This window comes from Bos taurus, chromosome 8 (assembly GCF_002263795.3).
Source record: "Bos taurus isolate L1 Dominette 01449 registration number 42190680 breed Hereford chromosome 8, ARS-UCD2.0, whole genome shotgun sequence".
NCBI lineage: Eukaryota > Metazoa > Chordata > Mammalia > Artiodactyla > Bovidae > Bos > Bos taurus.
In genome coordinates, this window is record NC_037335.1 from 108,676,494 (window position 1) to 108,697,752 (window position 21,259).

At 43.4% G+C, this 21,259-nt stretch overlaps 1 protein-coding gene across 1 annotated transcript in view; it reads right to left on the reverse strand.

Moving 5' to 3' along the window:
* The window catches only part of BRINP1 (BMP/retinoic acid inducible neural specific 1), a 197,265-nt gene that overhangs the window by 39,413 nt on the left and 136,593 nt on the right, over window positions 1–21,259 (reverse strand). Inside the window, 1 exon segment of the mRNA NM_001015669.1 lies at window positions 19,635–19,740. Coding sequence (NP_001015669.1) covers window positions 19,635–19,740 — 106 coding nt within the window.

The following is a 21,259-nucleotide window of genomic DNA, read 5'->3' on the forward strand; positions in this document are numbered from 1 at the left end:
CAAATGCCTGCCTTGGGGTCCCTAGGGGTGCACAGAGTAGTCTCTGGGAATGTCTTAGCCTCCATGAAACTTAGTTTTCTTGCCTGTGAAGTTAAATTCCCAATAAACACTTCCAGGGCTACTGTGAAGAGTGAATGAGGGGAGACAAGGCATAAACAGCACTTCAGCAACATCTGACTCTTACAGATTAACTATGTCCTCTGACCCCAGATTTCACATGTTGAAACCCTAACACCTGAGGCTAGGTTTAGATACGGTCAGTAAGGTGGGGCTTCCATGACGGGGTTTGTTGTTTTTATTCAGTTGCTAAATCATGTCCAACTCTTTGCGAGCCCATGGACTGTGAGACGCCAGGCTTCCCTGTCCTTCACTATCTCCCCAAGCTTGCTCAAACTCACGTCCATCAAGTCAGTGATGCCATCCAACCATCTCATCCTCTGTCGTCCCCTTCTCTTCCCACCCTCAATCTTTCCCAGCATCAGGGTCTTTTCCACTGAATCAGCTCTTCACACCAGGTGGCCAAAGTATTGGAGCTTTAGCTTCAGCATCAGACTTTCCGTGAATATTCAGGGCTGATTTCCTTTAGGATGGACTGGTTTGATCTCCATGTGGTACAAGGGACTCTGAAGAGTCTTTGCTCTTATAGGAAGAGGAAGAGACAGGAAGTCACTCTCTCTCCTTCTCTCTCTCTCCCTGGGCTTCCCCTCCTTCCCTCTGTGAGCACACTGTAAGGAAAGGCCATGTGAGCAAACAGTGAGAAGGCAGCTAAGAGCCAGGAATGTTTCTTCACCAGACACTGAAACTGCTGGCACCTTGACCTTAGACTTTCCAGCCTCTAGAATGGCAGGAAATACTGTCTCTTGTTCAGACCACCCAATCTATGCTATTTTGGTATAGCAGCCTGAGCAGACCAAGACACCGATTGACAGAATTAAGTGCTCAGTAAATGTTAGATTCTTCCATTTGCACCCTACTGGAACATAACCCATTATCTGGACCACACTTGAGCCCTTCTTGGAAAAATCCTTCTTAAACAGCCGTATTTGGGCTAGTAGGAAAAGGCCAAATGGGCATTTTGTCTTAATAGCACTATAGTATTTATTGTAGGTCTTTATTATTATCACTCCACTGTTTGTACTTCAGTGCTCCTTCCTTCCTTCCTCCCTTCCTTCCTTCCTCCCCTCTCCCTGACATCTGTCCTTCTTTCCATTTTTCCTCTCTTCTCTCCCCACATATTGCTTAAGCCCTACTGTGTGGTAGGCACCGTGCTGTGGATACCAGGGCAAATAAGGCAAACCTTCCTTGCCCTCACTGACCTCACAGTTTAGGAGGGAGACAGACCTGTAAACAAGCTGCTTGGATGCAATGAGCCCAGGGCTCTGCCAGAAGCACAAGGGTGCTTGGAGAACGCACAGGAAGAACACCTAGCCCAGCCTCGAGCAGGGGTAGTCAAAGGCACTCTCCCAGAGCAGTGGCATTTAGGCTGAGACCCAGTGGATCAACAGGGGTCAAGGGATGGGAGATCCACAAGAAGAGTGGTCTAGAAAGTGGAAACACCATGTGCAAAGGCGTTAGGCAATATCACTCCTTCCAGCTAAGGACTGGTTTAGCCATCGCCTTTCTATCTGATTAAGGTTCCTCTTTTTTTCAGTTGTTCGATTTTTCCAAATTCTTTAGAGAAGAAAACAATGACTCTGATGCCTCAGAAGAGACCAGAACTCTGAAGGGAAGAATGACATGGGGCAGAGATCTGTCAGCTCACTAGAGGAACAGCACTTCATACAGCAACAGAGGTCAAGGATCCTTGTCATTACAGGCTGGGAGTAAACCTGAGATTCAGAAAAAGAAGAGAAGGCCCTCTGCGTGGCTGCATTTCAACCACTGCTGGGGCGCTGGAGTAACAGAGCGTTCAGGGAAACCTTGCACCAGATCCCTGGAGATCTTCAGTTGCCAACACTGCTGTGTAAAGCCGGCACCTAGATCAGGGGCAGTGCTCAGCGAGCTGGGAAACATTTCATGTCTGGAATAGAGGACCCTATCAACAAAAACCGAGGTGCTCCTGAGATTGGAGATTTTCGGCCTGCCTTCATTTCTGATTCTCTTTTGTTGCCAGGAACTCTGAGCCTCTTTCTCCTTCCTTCAATGAGAAGTACCTGAAGAACTGCTGGAGGAGACTTTCCTCCTTTCTAAAGACACAGAGGGGCTACGTGGATATTCAAAACTAAAGCTTGGAATCCAAGAGACAAAGGCTTTAGCTGATGACTCAAACAGAGAGAGCAGCATGATGTCTGGTTAAGTAGTGTTTAATAAATATATTTCAAATATTAAATAAGTCAGGCATCTATTACAGAGATGAAGGAAAATAAGCCTGGACACAGTAATTATGGGTGATTTTGTGATGTGGGCAGAGTCCTGAAAAACAAGCCTGATCTTAACAGATAAGGAAGGGCAACCCCAGTGCTCCATGGAGAGGGCACACCTTGAGCAGAGATGGGTCAGTGTGGGCATACCTTGGGTCCATCTAAGTCTTGTTCAAGGCAAGGGCTCTATATCTTCCTGTTTTTTCCTCAGCTTTGTTGTATTTTATTCTATATCCTAATTGCCTAAGATAGTAATATTTTTGATGAATTTGCTCTTTTCTGACCTATTTCACTAAATATTAAATGACGCTCTCTTATGGGGCTAAGAGGAAGAGCGAAACATACAGGTTCTATTTTGGTTGAGATTAAATATTTTCCTATCTCGTTCTTGCATCAGAATGTGGCCCCCTGTAGATATCTCAGAGCCCTGCAGGGGCCCCAGCTGGTGTCTTGTGCCTGCTAAGTTCTGCTTGTCAAATTCTGTCCATTTCTCAAAAGCACGAGGTGAGGAGAACGACAACAAGGACTCTACCTTTTGCAAAAAGTCAGCCTGACCCCCTTCCTGTGAAAGCCCAGGGATTTCAGACGGGCAGATAAAGGACTTTATGGCTTCGGCAGTCATTCTGAACCCCAGTGTAATGAAGGCATGCAGGTCAATTACCCATCTGTTTGTGTTTCTATTGCTGTGAATTACAGTATCCGTCGCTGACAGCTCATTGGAGTGGAATGGAAATAAGACGATAATTCACCAGGTGAAACTGTGCAGAAAGGGCGAAAAGGCTATGATCTCATTCAGAAGTTCAGCCTTGTCTCCGTGACCGGTCATCCACGCTCTGGGAAATGAAGAAAGGCAGCTACCTGGGGGGGAAGTGGGTGGGTCTGGCTCCCCCTTCCGGATAGAGTGCCCTTTTGTTTTCTCAGGTATCCTTATCTATCCTGCAGGATCTTAAGGAGTAGACTTGGAACCCTCGGAGGAAAGATACAGGTAAGCAAAATTTCACACAGTAAAATGAACACCTTTTGTTAACTGTCAGAAGTTTTGAGGGATGAAACAGCTTGCCTTAGTAGGTAGAGGGCTTCTCGTCATTGGAAATACAGAAGCAGAATCTGAAAGCTGACACTGTAGGGATGCTCCAAAAACCCATTCATGCATATTCAGTGCCCCTCCCTGAAGTGTCCTCCTTTGGGAAAAATTATACACCCCCACCTCTGAGTGGCTCAGATGGTAAGGAGTCTGCCCACAAAGCAGGAGACCCGGGTTTGATCCTGGGGTTGGGAAGATCCCCTGGAGAAGGGAATGGCAACCCACTCCAGTATTCTTGCCTGGAGAATTCCACAGAGGAGCCTGGAAGGCTACAGTTCATGGGGTCCCAAAGAGTTGGATACAACTGAGCGACTTTCACATTCACCCTCTGAACTCAGATAGGTTCCCACAGCATGTTTTGGCTAATGAAATGTATAAGTGATACGTGCGACTTCCAAAATGAAGCTACAAGAACCAACATATGGACCCCTCAGTTTCTCTTGGCCCATCACCACCGCAACAGCCATGTTCCATCTAGAGCACACCACTGCTCTCCATACAGAGGTCTTCATTCTGTGAAGCAGAATCACACCTGACTTGTGACAATGATGCAGAATCAGTAAGAAATGACTACTCACATTTGCCAACCACTGGGATTCAGGGATTGTTTGTTAGCACAACATAACCTAGCATATACTGACAGATACAGGAATCGGCAAACAGGGGCCATGAGCCTATTTTCACAAATTAACTTTATTGGAATGCAACCACACAGATGGAAGTATCATTTACCTGCTTTCACATCACAACAGAGGAGTCGAATAAGTTGCATCAGAGACTGCGTGTGACCCACAAAGCCTAAAATATTTACCATCTGGCTCTTTACAGAAGACATCTGCCAGCCCCTGTACTAGTTGATCATTATGATTTTCTGAACCTTGATTTTCTATGAGTCTATTCTGTGCTGGTCTTATTTCAATTATTAAGCAAAGATCGATTAGGCATATATTATGTGCCGGGCCCTCTTTTAGGTGCTGGAGAAAAGGTTAGAAGCAAAATCTGTGCTCTCTCAGAACTTACCTTTCAGTGGGAGAGATAATCAGGGGAGAATTTAAACTGACAAAAAGGACTGGGGGCAGGGAGACTTCTAAATGACAATTTTAACTTGGAAAAAGAGAATATGGTCTAAACTATGAAATCATCAATGATAAGGAGGCAGACATACCTTTTTTTTTCCCTCCAACATACTTTTAAAATTCAGTTTCATAAAATTGCAACATGAAGATACCCTTGAAACTGAAGAAGAGGTTGAATCAATTTAAATCTAAGCTTCTTCACAGAATTCATGATGAAACCCAAACTACACCTCACAGACTCTGTCACCTGATCCCTGGATCAGCTGGTGTCCACAGAGTCTTTTATCCCCTGTCTCTCTCTTTTTTGAGACATCCTGTACCACCACCACCTCTGCTACCAGAATGCAAGTTCTCTCTGTCCAAATTTTGGCTCCAGCTCTTATTAACAGTGTGACCTTGGGAAGTTAAGATAAAGAGGCTTAACTTCTCCGATTCTCAGTTTTCTCATTAAAGTTCATGTGTAGGGTTGGTGTGAAAGTTAAATGAATAATTTTATACCTTGATTGTGGCAGTATCTTGATTACATGATTGGATATGTTTGTCATATTCATAGAACTGTTCATCTCAAAATGGTGAATTTTTCTGGATGTAAATTTTATCTCAATGAATTAGAAAACAAAATCAATTGTGTAATCCATGTGAAGCTCATAGCGTTAATGTGAGTGAGTGAGTGAAAGTCACTCAGTCGTGTCTGACTCTTTGCGACCCCATGGACTGTACAGTCCATGGAATTCTCCAGGACAGAATCCTGGAGTGGGTAGCCTTTCCCTTCTCCAGGGGATCTTCCCAACCCAGGGATGGAGCCCAGGTCTCCCGCACTGCAGGTGGATTCTCAACCAGCTGAGCCACCAGGGAGCCCCATAGCATTAATACATGACAGTTATTTCAAGTGATGTTGGTTTCTGTGCTCACCCTGTTTTCCAGTGCTTTCCCTGGAAGCCCTTGGCAATCCAGGTGCTCCTCTGTAGACAACCAAAAGCACCTTGCATGTACCTCAAATGCTAATAGAACAGGTATTGCATCATATTTTGTATGTTTATGTTCATCTTCCTCCTGGTCTGTGAGCTCCTCCTTGAATGCCAGGGGTAATACGTCATTCATCTCCCACCTCCTTGTCATCTGGCACATGAGGGGGTACCCAGGAAATAATTTTGAACAAAGGTGAATTTAGAGAAAATGTGCTTGAGAGAGGGTTGTGGGTCTCTGTTCTGGGCTTAGTACATCTCACCTCTCTAGAGCTCTTCCTCATGAGCAGGGCCTGTGCTGTCTTTCCTGACATCATAGCTTGAAACCTGAAGCTATTTTAACTTCAGCTCAATACTGTTAAGAAACATCTGAGTGAAAAAATTCACAAATTGAAAAAAAAAAAAAAAAAACCTTCTAAGATAACAATGATGCTAAAAGACTTGGCCACTAAACTCAGCACATATTTTGTTTGGGATCCATTGTTACAAATTATGATTCTTGAGAACTATGACTGGTTTCTATGTCTTTGCATTCTTTCCACGATATCAAACACAAAACTAGATCACGCATGTGCAAAAATAAAGCTGCTCAATTCTGCCACGCTTAGAAAAGTCCTTTCACTCACCACTTTATTGAGGCAGACAATGTACTAGATACTAGAGATACAGAAAGTTAATAAGACGGTTTTGACCTCAAGGGGCCCCAGTTGGGTAGGAGAACTAAATTCTTAAATGTAAAATTAAAATAAAATATACACCCATTTCAGCAGAAGGAATAAAGAAAAGCCTTCTACATTTGTAAGAGCAGAGGAAAAGTTATTTTGGACAGGATTTAACCCAAATGATATTATATTAATAGTCCAGCATTTGCCAAGTTGTATGACCCAGAATCATAGACCTGCACATGTAACCAAGATCAAATACATTCAGGAGACTTTGTGTATTCAATCCAGCTCTTGAGGTCCATAATGCACATCAGCCCAGTTAAGGCACCGAGAAGCCAAGCCGTAAGGAAGTGTGGTTTGCGTTGCTTAAGCCAGCATTTCAGTACCACTGAGCTTTGGTTAAGTTTCTGTTTCATAACAAAGAGCCCCAAAATCCCAGTGGTTTACAACCACAAAAGGTTTATTTCTTGCTCATGTTTCATGTTGGCTGGGCTTTGGCTCTGTGTCAGATGTCTTCTTCTTCAGACCAAAGCTGAAGGAGTGGCCTCTCTCAGGTATATATGCCATTCTCAGAGGGAAAAGGGTAAAAGCCAAACCAGGCAGTGTCTCCTAAAATGAAGCGTGCGTTATATTCCACTGGCCAAAGCAAGTCATATGGCCAAGTCCAATGTCAACTAAGTGAGGTGTATATGTCTCCTACAGGACAACACTGCCTGTCACGTGGTAATGCATTAGTGTGTATAATAATCCTCTCAGGGGAAGAGAACAATGGAGTCAGGCAATCCACCACAAAATAAACCTATTTTTGTACCAAGGCTTTGGTACAAAATTTAAATTTTTTAAAATTTAATTGCTGTATGATCCAGCAATTGCACTCTTAAGGTATATATTCAAAAAAACTGCACACAGGTATTCAAATTAAAACTTGAACATGTTGTTCACAGGAGCAATATTGATCAAAAGGCAGAGAAACCCTAAATATCCATCAACATATGAATGAACAAACAAAATGTGGGTATGGATATCCACGCAGTAGAATATTAACTCAGTCATAGAATGAAGTGCTGTTTCATGCCACAACATGGATGAGCCTTGAAAACATTTCGCTACACGAACGATGCCAGACACACACACACACACAGATTATATGATTCCAATCATATGAAATGTTCAGGGCAGGCAAATCCATAGAGACAGAAATGCTATTAGTAGTTGCCAGGAACTGGAGGGAGTGAAGAGCAGAGAGGACAGTTTAATGGATACAGAATTTCCACATGGGATGGTGAGAAAGTTCTGGAACTAGTAAGGGATGGTAGTTGCACAACACTGTGAATAGGCTTAATGCCACTGAACTGTGTACTTTTAAATGCCTACAGCATTAAACTTTGTTATGTATATTTCATCACAATTTAAAAAAACTAAGATTCAAAGTAAATTGATTTGATAGTTCACATAAATTTAAATCAGTAAATATATATTGGGCATACACTATATAAGTAAGAGCACACATCAAGTAAGTAAAAACTGAATAATGAGCAAATTTAAAAGGATATGGATTCTTCTTTCAGGGATCAGGGCAATTCAGTAGCAAATATGAACAATTGTGCACATAACAAAAGGTAGAATGTACCCAGAATACAGTGAAATGCATTGAAAGAGCTATATTTGCAGTGCCAAAGGAGAGCTTAATTCTGCCTGAGATAAATTCTGACAGGTAAGAACAAAAGATAAAATAAAAAATAAAATAAAAATACACGGGGACCTTGTTTAAAGAGAGTCAATATATTAATTTCCATGGGTGATTTAGGTTTTGGCCACCCTGATGCCTGATTTCTGTACAATCAATGAGATCAATGAGGAATCGAGTGAGACGTGGTGGTTGAAGTAGAGCAAATAGTCTCATTGATCACTGATCAGTCCAGGATTTCTGTGCTGCACACTTGGCCACAAGTTTATTGAAAGGCAGAGCCTCACATGACCACACACCAAAAGATGAACCCTCTAATAGGCCTTCCCTCAACACAGCTTCCAGTATTCTTGCCTGGAGAATCCCAGGGATGGGGGAGCCTGGTGGGCTGCCCTCTATGGGGTCGCACAGAGTCGGGCATGACTGAAGCGACTTAGCAGCAGCAGCAGCAGCAACACAGCTTGGAGAAGGGAATGACAACCACTCCAGTATTCTTGCCTGGAGAATTCCATGGACAGAGGAGTTTGGTGGCCTACAGTCCATGTGGTTGTAAACAGTCAGACATGACTGACCACCTAACACACACACAATACAGCTAATACTCCATCAGCATACCCAGCTCTTTCTATACAGATCTGAGTATTGAGTCACCACTTTATTTCAGGTTTCCCCTGGTCAGAGGCAGCCCTTTTTATCATCATCTACACCTGGAATGTTGCAAGGCTCTCACAATCGTCTGTTCTAAAGGTATTTTGATCTTTTATGGTTCTGGATTCTTTTGAGAGTATGAGAATAGCTATGGAAATGGCACGCCTACACACATCCACAAGTTGGCAAGTAATTTTAGGAAAATCACAGACTTTCAAAAGTCAACAGCAGAACCTATCGGCACATAGAAAGGGCTACAGAACTACCAGCTCCAATAAAAACCATGATTATGTTATTCATTTCAGGTTGAGACATGACGCAGTACGTACTTACAGAGCACTGCCACTGAGTGGACATGGGCTCAAATTCCTGCTCTGCTGACTACAAGACAGTTAATTAACTTCTGTGAGCCTCAATTCTCAAAATTGGAAAATGGATTGTGTTGAGGTTTCCACGATAGATTGATATAAAGGAATGAACTCTATACCTGGCATGTGAGAATTATCCAGGAAATCGTCTATTACTTTATATCAACCCCCTTCGTTTTAGGTCAGATGCTTTCCATATATGTGTTAAGTATTAAGTCACTCAGTCATGTCCCGACTCTTTGTGAACCCCATGGACTGCAGCCTGCCAGGCTCCTCTGTCCATGGAATTCTCCAGGCAATATTACTGGAGTGGGTTGCCCTTTCCTTCACCAGGGGATCTTCTCAACCCAGGGATCAAACTTGGGTCTCCTGCATTGCAGGCAGATTTTTTACTGTCTGAACTTTTTATATATTTTCCAAATAAATGTAGGATCATGGCTCTGAGACAGGAGTATTTTCATTCCCATTTTGTGGAGATTCAGTTTAGTTCAGTCATGTCCAACTCTTTGCAACCCCATGGACTGCAGCATACTAGGCTTCCCTGTCCACCAACTCCCAGAGTTTGCTCAAACTTCTGTCCATCAAGTCCGTGATGCCATCCAACCATCTCATCCTATGTTGTCCCCTTCTCCTCCTGCCTTCAGTCTTTCCCAGCATCAGGATCTTTTCCAATGAGTCAGTTCTTTGCATCAGGTGGCCAAAGTATTGGAGCTTCAGCATCAGTCTAATTTTGCAGAAGACCAGAAGAAGCTCAGAGACTTAATTAACTAGTTCAAGGACTTATAACTATCACATTTGCTCTCAGATCCTCCCATTCTGGGCTCCTCTGGTGGCTCAGTGGTAAAGGATCCACCTGCCAATGCAGGAGACACAGGATAGATCCCTGGGTCGGGAAGATCCCCTAGAGGAGGAAATGGCAACCCACTCCAGTATTCTTACTGGGAAAATCCCACGGACGGAGGAGCCTGATGGGCTCCAGTTCATGGGGTCACAAAGAGTTGGACATGACTGAGCAACTGCTTATGCCTGCCTCCCTATTCTACTTGTGTTCTGATTCAGTCTTTAATTGGCATCTTCAATCTACTTCCTAAGAGGAACTCCACTTTTTCTCACAAGGCAGAGAACACAGTGCTCCTAGGCTCATAAAGGAAAACCAATATTTGGACTCAAGCAGTTGGGTGGCAGTCAGCAATCCCATTTGTCATGAAGGCACTGTTCTTTTGTCCAACAGGCTTTTACAGACAGAGCCGCGGGAAGGCGGAAATTTGGATCCCCATCAGTGCCTCCTAGACCCCTGCTAATCAACAAGAAGGCCCTTAGTCACGAGCCATTGCCTGCGACCCCGGGCTAATTCTTAATGAGGTTTCAGCCCAAAGCTGCTGACTAGAGCCGGTGCTGGTAGCAATCGCTCGGCGTTCCCTCTGGGGTCACAAGGCCGCCGGGGGGCCATGGGGCTTCATGAAAGAAAGACGGAATCACCTTCCTTCCTCGCTTCCTCTACCACTGCAGCTGTGCAGGGATTTAGTCCCATTCTCTCCACACACAGAATGTGCTGTGCGGACTCAAAGCTCCCTGAGAAAAGCTGTCTTGGCACCCAGGCAGCCGGGAGCCAGAAGCTGGGGGGTGGGGGCCTTGGGAAAGTGACTTTACCTTGGGAGGCCTCAGTTTCTTCATCTGTGTAATGGGGTAACATAATCCCTAGCTCTCAGTTGGTGGGAGAGATAAACAGGCTCATGGGTATAAGCACGATGCCTGAGAAGGTGTAACAGCTCAAAATAATGTTGATTTTAAACAGCTCCGCACGCTCTGTCCCTCTCTTTCTCCTACTTGATGCAAGAGGCCTTGAAAATCATCTCTGCTCTGTTTATGGTGCAAACGAGGAACCGCTGAAGAAAGGGGTCTTCTGCACTCCTCTTGCCTTGGCGCCTCCTCTCACCTCTCCCTCTCCTCCTCGACTCCGCCTCTTCTTCACCCCCCTGCTCCTCTTCCCTTTTCTTCTCTGCCCTTCCCCCTCCCCCTCCTCCACCCTTCACTTCCTCATCCTTCACCTGCTCTCGCCTCCCTTTCTTCCCACGCCGGTTTCCCTTCCTCTTTCTCCTTTCCCCCAGCCTCCTGGTCCTCTGCCTTCTCTGGTCACTGTTACACCAATACTATACCAACTTCCAGTTCAGCAAATAGATATTATATGAGTCCCAATGGCCACAGCACTATATTTAATATAATGAAACACAAAGTTGGCAAAATCCCTTCCTTAAAGAAACCTATGATTAAATTTAATAAGAAAGGTAAAACCTAAATGAAATGAACATGTTGCAAGATGAAGTTTAAAAAAAAAAAAGCCATACAAGGGGTCTTAAAAGAGGCTTCTGGGGAGAGGTGGCATTTGGGAGAGTAAAGGCGCGTGGCTCTCGCCTGAAAGGTAGAACAGCCACAGCGCAGAAAAGGCACGTGCCCTCTGAAGAATGCTCTCCGTGCAGGAAGGGAGGCTCCTGGCACAGAGGAGGTCTCAGGACATCGTCCTTTCAGGTTGAACTGGATCCGGCATGATGTGCAAAGAGAATCATAAGAATTCAGAGCAAATGGAGCTCACTATGGGCTGGGTGATTCGTTCAATTATTCATCAATTATTTATAAATTCATTTAACATGTATCTTCCATGTATGTACACTGTTTATGAGCCAGATTGTATATATCATGCTAGAGACAGAGATGGCCCTTAGCAATGAGGAACTTATACTCCAACTAGGGAGCCAGATTAATAATATCACGTGACAGATCGAAGAGAAGAAGGTGTACAGGGTGTCTAACAGCCTGAGCAGGTGCAGGAAGAGGAGCTTTCCGGGGAGAAGCGGAAGTCCAGGAACTGGAGAAATGATGTACAAAGGTGCAAAGTAATAAACACAATAACAAAAAAGATGCCTATAGTAAAATGTAAGAAATTCCACAGGCCTAGAGTAAGGATGCGGGTATGTACTGGATGGTGGAATATGACAAAGCCAAGAAAACAGGCGCAAGTTTGATTCTCACCAGCCTGACGCCCAGGTGTCTCAGAGACTGGGAAGGGTTTTAAGCAGAGAAGTAACAGTATTTGATTTGGTGCTAGGAAGAGCATACTAGCTGCTTAGATGGGGATGGGTCAGCAGAAGTGATCAGAATCAAGAAAACTGGCTTGACAATCATTGCGATGAGCCAGGGAAGAGAGAAATGGTGATGGGAGGAGGTGAGCCAAGACAAGGTAAAGAAGGAAGGATTCCTGATGAGAGGATGGACATTTGTGTTGGGTGTGGAAAGATGGACTGAACTCAATGAACAAGAGAAGAGCCGTCATTTAGGGCATGAACAGATTCCGAGGGCATCAGTGATAGGCAATAGAGACTGCTCTGGAAGGAGCTGAGCTTTCAAGAAGATACAGGGAAAGAATGGAAGGGAAAGGAGGAGGAGGAAGAAGGAGGGAAGAAAAAAGGAAGAGGCGGAAGAGAAATAATTCAAGATCAGTCAGTGATCTTAAGATCTGAAAGTGATTTCCTAAAGGAAATCAGTCCTGAATATTCATTGGAAGGACTGATGCTGAAGCTGAAACCCCAATACTCTACTGATGTGAAGAGCTGATTCATTAGAAAAGATCCTGATGCTGGGAAACATTGAAGGCAGGAGGGGAAGGGGACAACAGAGGATGAGATGGTTGGATGGCATCACCGACTCGATGGACATGAGTTTCAGCAAGCTCCAGGAGTTGGTGATGGACAGGGAAGCCTGGTGTGCTGCAGTCCATAGGGTCACATAGAGTCGGACACGACTGAGCGGCTGAACTGAACTGAAAATCTGACCTTTTAACAGGTCAATGAAAAGTGACCAGGAGTAAAGTTGAAGAAACTGGCCCTGTTACCACAACTGTGAACTGGACCCACCTTTGAGTCCATATGTTCTTTTTCCCTTTACCCTGTACGAACTTGCAGGAGGTCTTATCTAAGGTAAATAATTCCAGTCATATACAAGATCCTATTCACTCTTCCCTGCTCAACCATGACCCCAGTGGAGCAAAATCCCTCTTGCTCACAGAATCAAGGTTTCCCTCTCTGAAGATAACTCCCCGACAACATATCAGAGTTTTGTTGCTTCTATATTTGAAAAGAAGAAAAGCTCAGGGACCCCACGTCACCTGCTACTGTACCATTTACTGTGAGATTCCTCTGGAGTTTGCTAAAGCCCTGCCCTCACTTCCTCTCTTCTTATTTTCTCCTGAAGTCACTCTACTCAGGCTTCCACTCCCATAACTCTACCGAAGCATTGTTGTCAGGGTCACCCATGCCTTCCATGCTGCTAACCCCGCTACTCTCTTCTCATGTCCATCTTCCCCATCCCATCAGCAGCAACTGACACAATTGACAATGAGCTCTCCACCTGATTTCCAGGATGCCACATTCTCTTGGCTCTCTTCCCATCACTGCCTCCACTCTGCTCCTCAGCCAGTTCTTAGCTTCCTTTCCTTGTTCCTCATTATGATGCCATTATCCCAACTCATAAATATTAAATTCCCCATGGCTCAATCACTGGGCTCCTTCTTTTCTCTATCTATACTCTCTCTCAAGGTGATCTTATCCAATCTCACATCATTAGCTATCATCCGTATGCTAATTTACATCACTGTCCTCTCCCCTGACTTTCCATGTGTCCACTCAACATAGACATATCAGACTTCTCAAACCTAGGTTCAGACCCAATTCCTCACGGCCTTCGACAGTATTCCTCATAGCAGTAAGGGAATCCGATCACTGCAGCTGCTCGGGCAAAACTCCGGGAACATCCTCTGTCTCTTTCTCTCTCATAAGTGTTTCTTCAGTCCACTGCCGAAGAATGTCAGCACCACTCGAATTAAAAGTATGTCCACAATTCAGTCACTTCTTACAACCCTCACAGTCACCATCGGTGGCCCAGGCTGTCATTTTTCTCTCAGCTTAATAAATATGATGGCCTTCCAGCTGGGTTCCTTGTATGTGATCTTGCCCTCTACAAGTCTCTTCTACAGAACAGTCATAGTAATTCACATAAAATGGAAGTCAGGTCCAGTTATCCCACTGCCCATATTTGCACTGGCTTCTCATTTCATTCAGAGTAAAATCTAAAGCCTGTTCCACGGTCTACAAATTTCTAGATGACCTATTCCCTCACTATCCCTCTGACTGTAAAGAAAATATATTTCTCTGTTTACTTGTTTAGTGTCTGCTCCCCCAACACCCACACACTCAATGTAAACTCCAAAATGACTGAGAGTTAGCTTATTCAGGGCTCTGTATCCTGTTCTTAAAACAATGTCTGATGTATAGCTGACACTCAATAAATATTACTAAATGAGTAAGTGAATGTGTGAATGAATACATTTCTGAATTATCCTTAGATTTCAGCAAACTATTTTTTCTGCATCCCTTTCCACGTCAGTGAGCTATGGAGGCAGAGGTCTGTTCTCTGTACATCCATCTCACCAGATGGATACTCAATTCAATTACACGACAATGTCGGTAAAACACTCAATGGGCTTCTTGGAGAGAGAAGGATAAAAATGAGAAGTTATCATTATGCCATTAGCATTATTACAAGTAGCTCGGTGGTTGCTGCTTTGACTACTAATAGCCTCTTTTCATTTCCATGATACTTTCTTTTTCATTTCGAGTCTCCATCTCCAAACTTCCTTTTTTATTTTTTTTTAATTTTTCTATTTCTCTCCGCCTTTGCCTTGTTCTGTGAACCTTTTATGAAACACCACAAAGTGAAGGTCATTCGAGTGCCATTCGTATCATCCTCCATCTACCCTAATAAACCTGCAGAATCTGCCCCCAACCCTCATGCAGAGGCATCAGGAGGGGACCAGAGGAATGCTGAGCCACCCATTTTAAGAGGGAGAAACTCTAAAGTCAGGCTGTTGGGGTTAAAATTCTGGCTCAGTCGCTTATTAAGAAACCTCTCTTCAGTCCCAGTTTCCTTACCTACAAATTGGGAATGTTATTTACCTATGCCTCCCTTATAAATGCTATGAGCATTAAAAATGTAATAAATCCCATTATATACAACAAATACAAGTTAAATAAAAAGAAACACACAAATATAAGTATAGTAAAAATAAACTAACACAGCTCCTGGCACACAAGGACATGCTTAATAAGCAACGTCTGTTATTTCTGGTTCTTCAACTCGCAAGACCATGCAGCTTCCCTTTAGGCCGGGCTGGACCACCTCCTGCTCTTTTATGTCTCCATTTTATTCATGTTTTCTTTTTGCAGAGGATGTCAAAATAGAGCACATTATTAAAAAGCTTAATAGCTGCATATTTTATACACAGAAATGTATACATATAAGTCATGTGTGTACAGCTGTATCGATTTTCACGAAGTAAACACATCCATGTGTGGCCATCGTGATCAAAACCTTACCAAGACCTCCAGAAACCTCTCTCATCTCTCTCCAGTCACTCCCCTGTTCCTCCTCTGCAAAGGAATCCCGAAACAGTGTATGTGTCTGACTGTTTCTGACCAGTGGGAAGAGCAGAATCATAAGAGCATCTCCTCTTTCCTATCTGGCTTCTTTAATTCTGTGTTGTTGTTTTTTTTAATATTTACTTATTCAGGTCTTGCTTGTGGCACATGGGATCTTTCGTTGTGCAGCGTGGGCTTCTCTCTAGTTGTGGAACTAGGGCTTAGTTGGTCTGCAAGACGTAGGATTTTAGTTCCCCGACCAGGGATTGAATCTGCGTCGCCTGCTGATTCTTAACCACTGGACCACCAGGGAAGTCTCACCTTTATTCAGTGTTACGTGCATGAGATTCTTCCATACTGCCGCATAGAACGGCAGTTTAGGGACCCCTCCAGCAGTGCAGTGCTTAAGAATCTGTCTTTCAACGCGTGGGTTCAAACCCTGGTTGGGGAGCTAAGGTCTCCGATGTCGCGGGGCAACTAAGCCCATGCACTGCAACGACTGAGCCCGCGTTCCACCACCTGAGAAAGCCCGGACGCTGCGATGAAGACCCAGAGCAGCTAAACATAAAACATGAATCATGGTTTACTCTTTCTCATTTCTGTACTGTAGCTCGTCATGTGAGTGTATGACAAATTATCCATTTTCTTGTTGATGGGGGTTTGGGGGCTATTTCCATTTAGGAGACTCCTTTGAACAAAGCTAGTGAACATTCATGATTTTTGGTGAACATATGTAATAATTCTTTTGGGCATATTCCTAGGAGTTGTAACTGTTGGGTCATGGGGTCAAGGCATATTGAGTTCTTAGTGGAAGCTGCCAAGAAGAGCTTTCCAAAGTAATTTGGAAAATTTATTCTTCTGGAAGCAATGCGTGTACACACCCACCATTCCACATCATCAGTCCTAGATATTGTCAGTTTTTTCCAACTGAGCCAGACTGACTGCTGTGTTATGACACTGAACAGTTTTATTCTACATTTTCTGAGGACAAGTAAAGTTATTCACTTTTTCAAATATCTGTTTGCCATTTTGATATTCTTGTTTGTGAAGTGCCTGTTCATGTCTTTGCATCCCTCTTCTTGTCTTTCTGTATTGTCTGCCTGTTAGTTACTGGTTTCAGAGGTTGTTTACATATTTTGTGTGCTTCCTTGGTAGCTCAGTTGGTAAAATAATCCACCTGTAAGGCAGGAGGCCCAGGTTCAATCCTGGGGTGTACACATTTTACACATCAGTTCTGGGTCAGATACATTTATCATCGATATTGCCTTCTACTCTGTAACTTGAATTTTCCTTCTATGAATGGCATCTTCTAATGAACAGAAATTAATTTTAATGTAGTCCAGTTTATCAACCTTTTTCTTTCACTTGCTGCTTTCTGTATGCTACTGAATAAATATCAGTTCAGTTCAGTTCAGTCACTCAGTCGTGTCCGACTCTTTGTGGCCCCATGAATCGCAGCACGCCAGGCCTCCCTGTCCATCACCAACTCCCGGAGTTCACCCAAACTCATGTGCATCAAGTCGGTGATGCCATCCAGCCATCTCATCCTCTGTCGTCCCCTTCTCTTCCTGCCCCCAATCCCTCCCAGCATCAGAGTCTTTTCCAATGAGTCAACTCTTCGCATGAGGTGGCCTAAGTACTGGAGTTTCAGCTTTAGCATCAGTCTTTCCAATGAACACCCAGGACTGGTCTCCTTTAGGACGGACTGGTCGGATGTTCTTGCAGTCCAAGTATAAATATCAGCCTACCTCTAAATCAAGAGATACTCTTCTGTGTTACAGTAAGAAGCTTCTCTCTGTTCTACTCTCCACCAGGTGAGTATTTTTCTCCTTTCTATGACTCCTCTACCTAGGCAGATAGAACGAATTACCCTTTTGTTTTCCTGAATCTCCATAATAATGTGCATTACTTTTGCTATCTCTATTATATGACACACTACCTTGAATCATATGTATTTTCCTGTCCATCAGCTCTATCTTATCCTTTCACTCCAGTCACTCAAATATCTAAATCTTTCATGTTCTTTTCACTAAATCCTGGTCATGATGCCTCCTAAGTAACTCCAAATTGGTCTATTTCACTCCATCTCAACTGCTACCTCCTAAATTTGTGGCATTTCATCTTGAATACTGCAGCAGTCCTTAACTAACTGGTCACCAAACTCTAATCTACTCTTTTTAATTAATTGACCACACAGTAGCCAGATCAATCTTTCCAAACATTAATCTCTTCCTGCTATTTTGTTTTTTAAAACCCTTTCATGGTTCCTACTACTGTCAAATTAATGCTCACTTCATTTAAGTGCTTAGTGACTGAGCACTTTGGACGACTGAGGCTTATACTACAGGTGCCTACTGAGGACAGGAATTCAAAATCACATGTGAATGTGAATATTTAGAATGCAAAATGTTAGGGACTTAGAAGGCCAGAGAGCCCTGGATCTTAAACTTCCTTAGCTTCAAGGTAAATCAGTTTCTAAATGTCCCTAAGATCTTAATAACTGCCTGGCAACATCTTGCTCATCCCATCTAAATTTACTCCAGATATAACTCACAGGCCTCTCTGCCTCCTTCGTGCACAGCAGGGTGATCAGACGCAGATCGGAGCCGCCCTTCCCGGATTCAAACCCTGCTCTCACTCCACAAGTTCACTGTAGGCATTTGGGAACTAACGCTGGAAATCTTGGCACCCCCGAGGTTGGTTGGTCTTTCTTACTCATTTCTTATCAGGCATGACCAAACCCATCTGTCTACTCTTTTCTCTAATAAAGAGGGATAGGATTATTCTTCATGTATTTGAGGTTTTGTTTTCTCGGCTTTTGTTTTAACACTAGACCGTTCTCTTGACCTGAATTTCCCTGATGGATTTTCATTCACTGCTCCCAAGTGACACTGCCAAGCTCACCCCGTACAGCTTTCCAACCATCTTCCATAACAGGAGCATGAATCAAAGAGTTGCCAAGGAACCGGAATATAAAAGTCATATTAGGCTCTGCTTAGCTCGATCTGCCAATCTCAACCCAACTTTCCTCCCACTGACATTCAGAATCACCTTTATCATATACCTTTCTAGAAGGTCACATTCTTAGCTCGCTCAAAGTATATGCCATTTTTTTTTTTCTGACTATAAAGTTAATACATGATCATTGTAGAAAAGTTAGAAAAGGAATTGGAAGCCTAAAATAAATCACCTCTAACCTAATCATACAGAAGTAACCTCTTAACATCTCGGCATAATTCCTTGCAATTTTATTTTTCCTTATCTTTTTACATTAAGTTCATACCATTCCTTCAATCAAAATCATCCATTTTAAATTAACATCATACCAAATCATTTTCACATATCTTGAAAATTCTTTACAAACAACATTTTAGCACCTGCCTAATATTATGTGATATGGATGCTACATAATTCATTTAGTCTCCTCAGGTAAAAAGCTGAGATCTTTACACTGTTTTTTTTCTTTGCTATTATTATTTTTTTTGCTGTTTTAAAACAGCACTATCTATACTTAAGAGTCTTATCATTTCCCCCCCCTACAATCTCCCCTTCTCTTCATGATGAATTAATCAGGATAAAATGACTGTTTTAAAACATGTTTCCTTCAAGGTCTTGAGTATATACAGACCTTACATACAATAGATAATGAACAAATACAAATATATACTTCAACAAACTAATCCTTAGAATTATTGCAATTTCACTAGCAATGCCTAAGAGTGTTTGTTTTTCTCTGTTCTAGCCAGCACTGAATGTTCTCATCTGCAAACTCTGCTAAAAGTACACTCGCCTACACAAACACATATATATGCATGAGTGTGCTAAAGACCACAAATGATTAACAAAGGAGAAAGAAGATTCCACGGAACCCCCAAATTCTATAAAGTGCCCTATAGTTCTTTGAATTCAAATAACATCTGCCAAAATACATTGAGAATCAAACACAATAATGTGGGAAATTCAGATGCTATGATATGAAACTTTAATATATATTAGATCTGGAACATCTATAAATAACACTGTTTAGACATTTTCATCAAAATAATCAGATAAAGCTCACATTTCCATACTTTATCTCTGAAAACTAATTAATAACCATGAATTTAATGTCCCATATATGTTAAAATTTTTAAAAAGACATCATATCACAACTGTCTTGATTTCCACATTTTTAGCTTTCATTGGTCTCTCTCTGCCTTTCATCTTCTTCTTCCTTCTCCCTCCCTTCTGGCCTCCTGGTACTCTCCCATCCCTCCTCCGGCAGGCTGCTCCCTCCTCCCCTCTCAGCTCCCATCACTTTCACTGACATCCTACCTTGAAGGTGCAGTTTGCTCTCGGTGCTCTGCAGAAGGACGGAACTCACAGAGTCCAGATTGTCGTAGCTGTTACAGCCCAGGGGCCCAGTGCGTGTCTCTGTGACCTGAGTGGACAGTGAGGGCGACAGGTGTGAGACAGATGCCCTTGGCTGAGACGGATCCTGCAGAGTCGGCCCCCAGCAGCGAAGCAGCAGCAGGGAGAGTCTGTGACTGCGCCTGTGACCACTCCCCGAGCCCCTTGCCTGTGCTGAGGACCAGCGCTGACTGGCACCAAGCAGACAGGCTAGCAGGGCAATGTAGCACAGACGGGAGCCAGAATGCCCAGGTTCTATCCTTGGTTCTCAAGCCACCCAGCCACTGTATTATATGAACTAATAACAAGTGGAAACACTACAGGGTATTTTGAAACCATGGGCTCTGGAAATCGGAGGGTCAGTGTTAAATCCTGGCTGGGCCATTGATTTGCTGTGTGACCACAGGCGGGCACTTCTTTAGGCTCCTGAAAGCTGAAGCTAATAAATCCTTCCCACGAAGGTTGTGAGACTAAACCTGATGGGCGGAAGTGCCTGACACGTGGCGTATGTTTGATAATAGACATCTCATTACCAAGAGCCTTATAAATTGCAGTGTGCATTATCGATGAGTACGTATGCATTGTCATTAGGCAAGAACAATAAACTCATTCCCATTTTCACAGAAAAATTAGCAAAGAGCACAATCAGCTCCACTGAGAATGAATGCCCCTGTCCTCTGGCGGTGTGTTTCTAAAACACTGTCTGAGGAAAACCGAGGTGGTGGACATTAGGGCGAACAGCTATTCTAAAAGATAACCTTGAAATATGATGGTTTCGTATGTAAAGTGGCTTCTTCATCTCTTCGGTCTTTATTTGCCATTATTTCACACAATCGTTGGTGGGCTTGTTTTGGGGTTTGCATCCTACTGCTAAGACACAGCGCTGACTGCTATAGAGAAGGAGGATTCTAGCAATGCCAGCTCCGCCTCTGTCCAGCAGTAGAGCTTTGGGTCAGTAACTCCCTTTTATAAGCCTCAATTTCCCTATCTCTACAATATCAACTCTAACAGTAAAGGGATCATGTTTTTGAAGTGTTGAGCACTTAGGAAACAGTACATAAATAGAAGGTTATTAGGCTTTGCTTTTAAAAAGTAATTTATCCTTTTGTGTGTATAGAATAATAGCATGGTTATTGTTGAAAGACTTTCAAAACTACCAATTCATCTTGCTATAGAGATACTCAGGAAGAGGAAAACGACTCAAGAAGGCAAAACTTCCCCACCTGGGTCGGCTGCTCATCTTAGACAAAGCTGGCAGGGAGGCCCATTCTAACCAGCAGGGTCTTGAAGTAGCCTCAAGAAATGGCTAGAAAAACCTGAGTCCCAGATTGAATGTCGAGGGTGGAGCTGTTGCAAGAATGGTTTCTTGAGCGGCCTCTGTCTAATTTCTCTGAGAAACTCCTCCTAAAGAGGCAGACTGCACTTCCAGGATGCACAAGAGAGGATTATCTCCTGACAGAGCTTCAATATCTCAATTCTGAATCCCATCCCGGGGGGGAGGGAGCCATTTGGTGATAATGAAAACCAGGCCTTTGCTTTGCTCCTCTGAC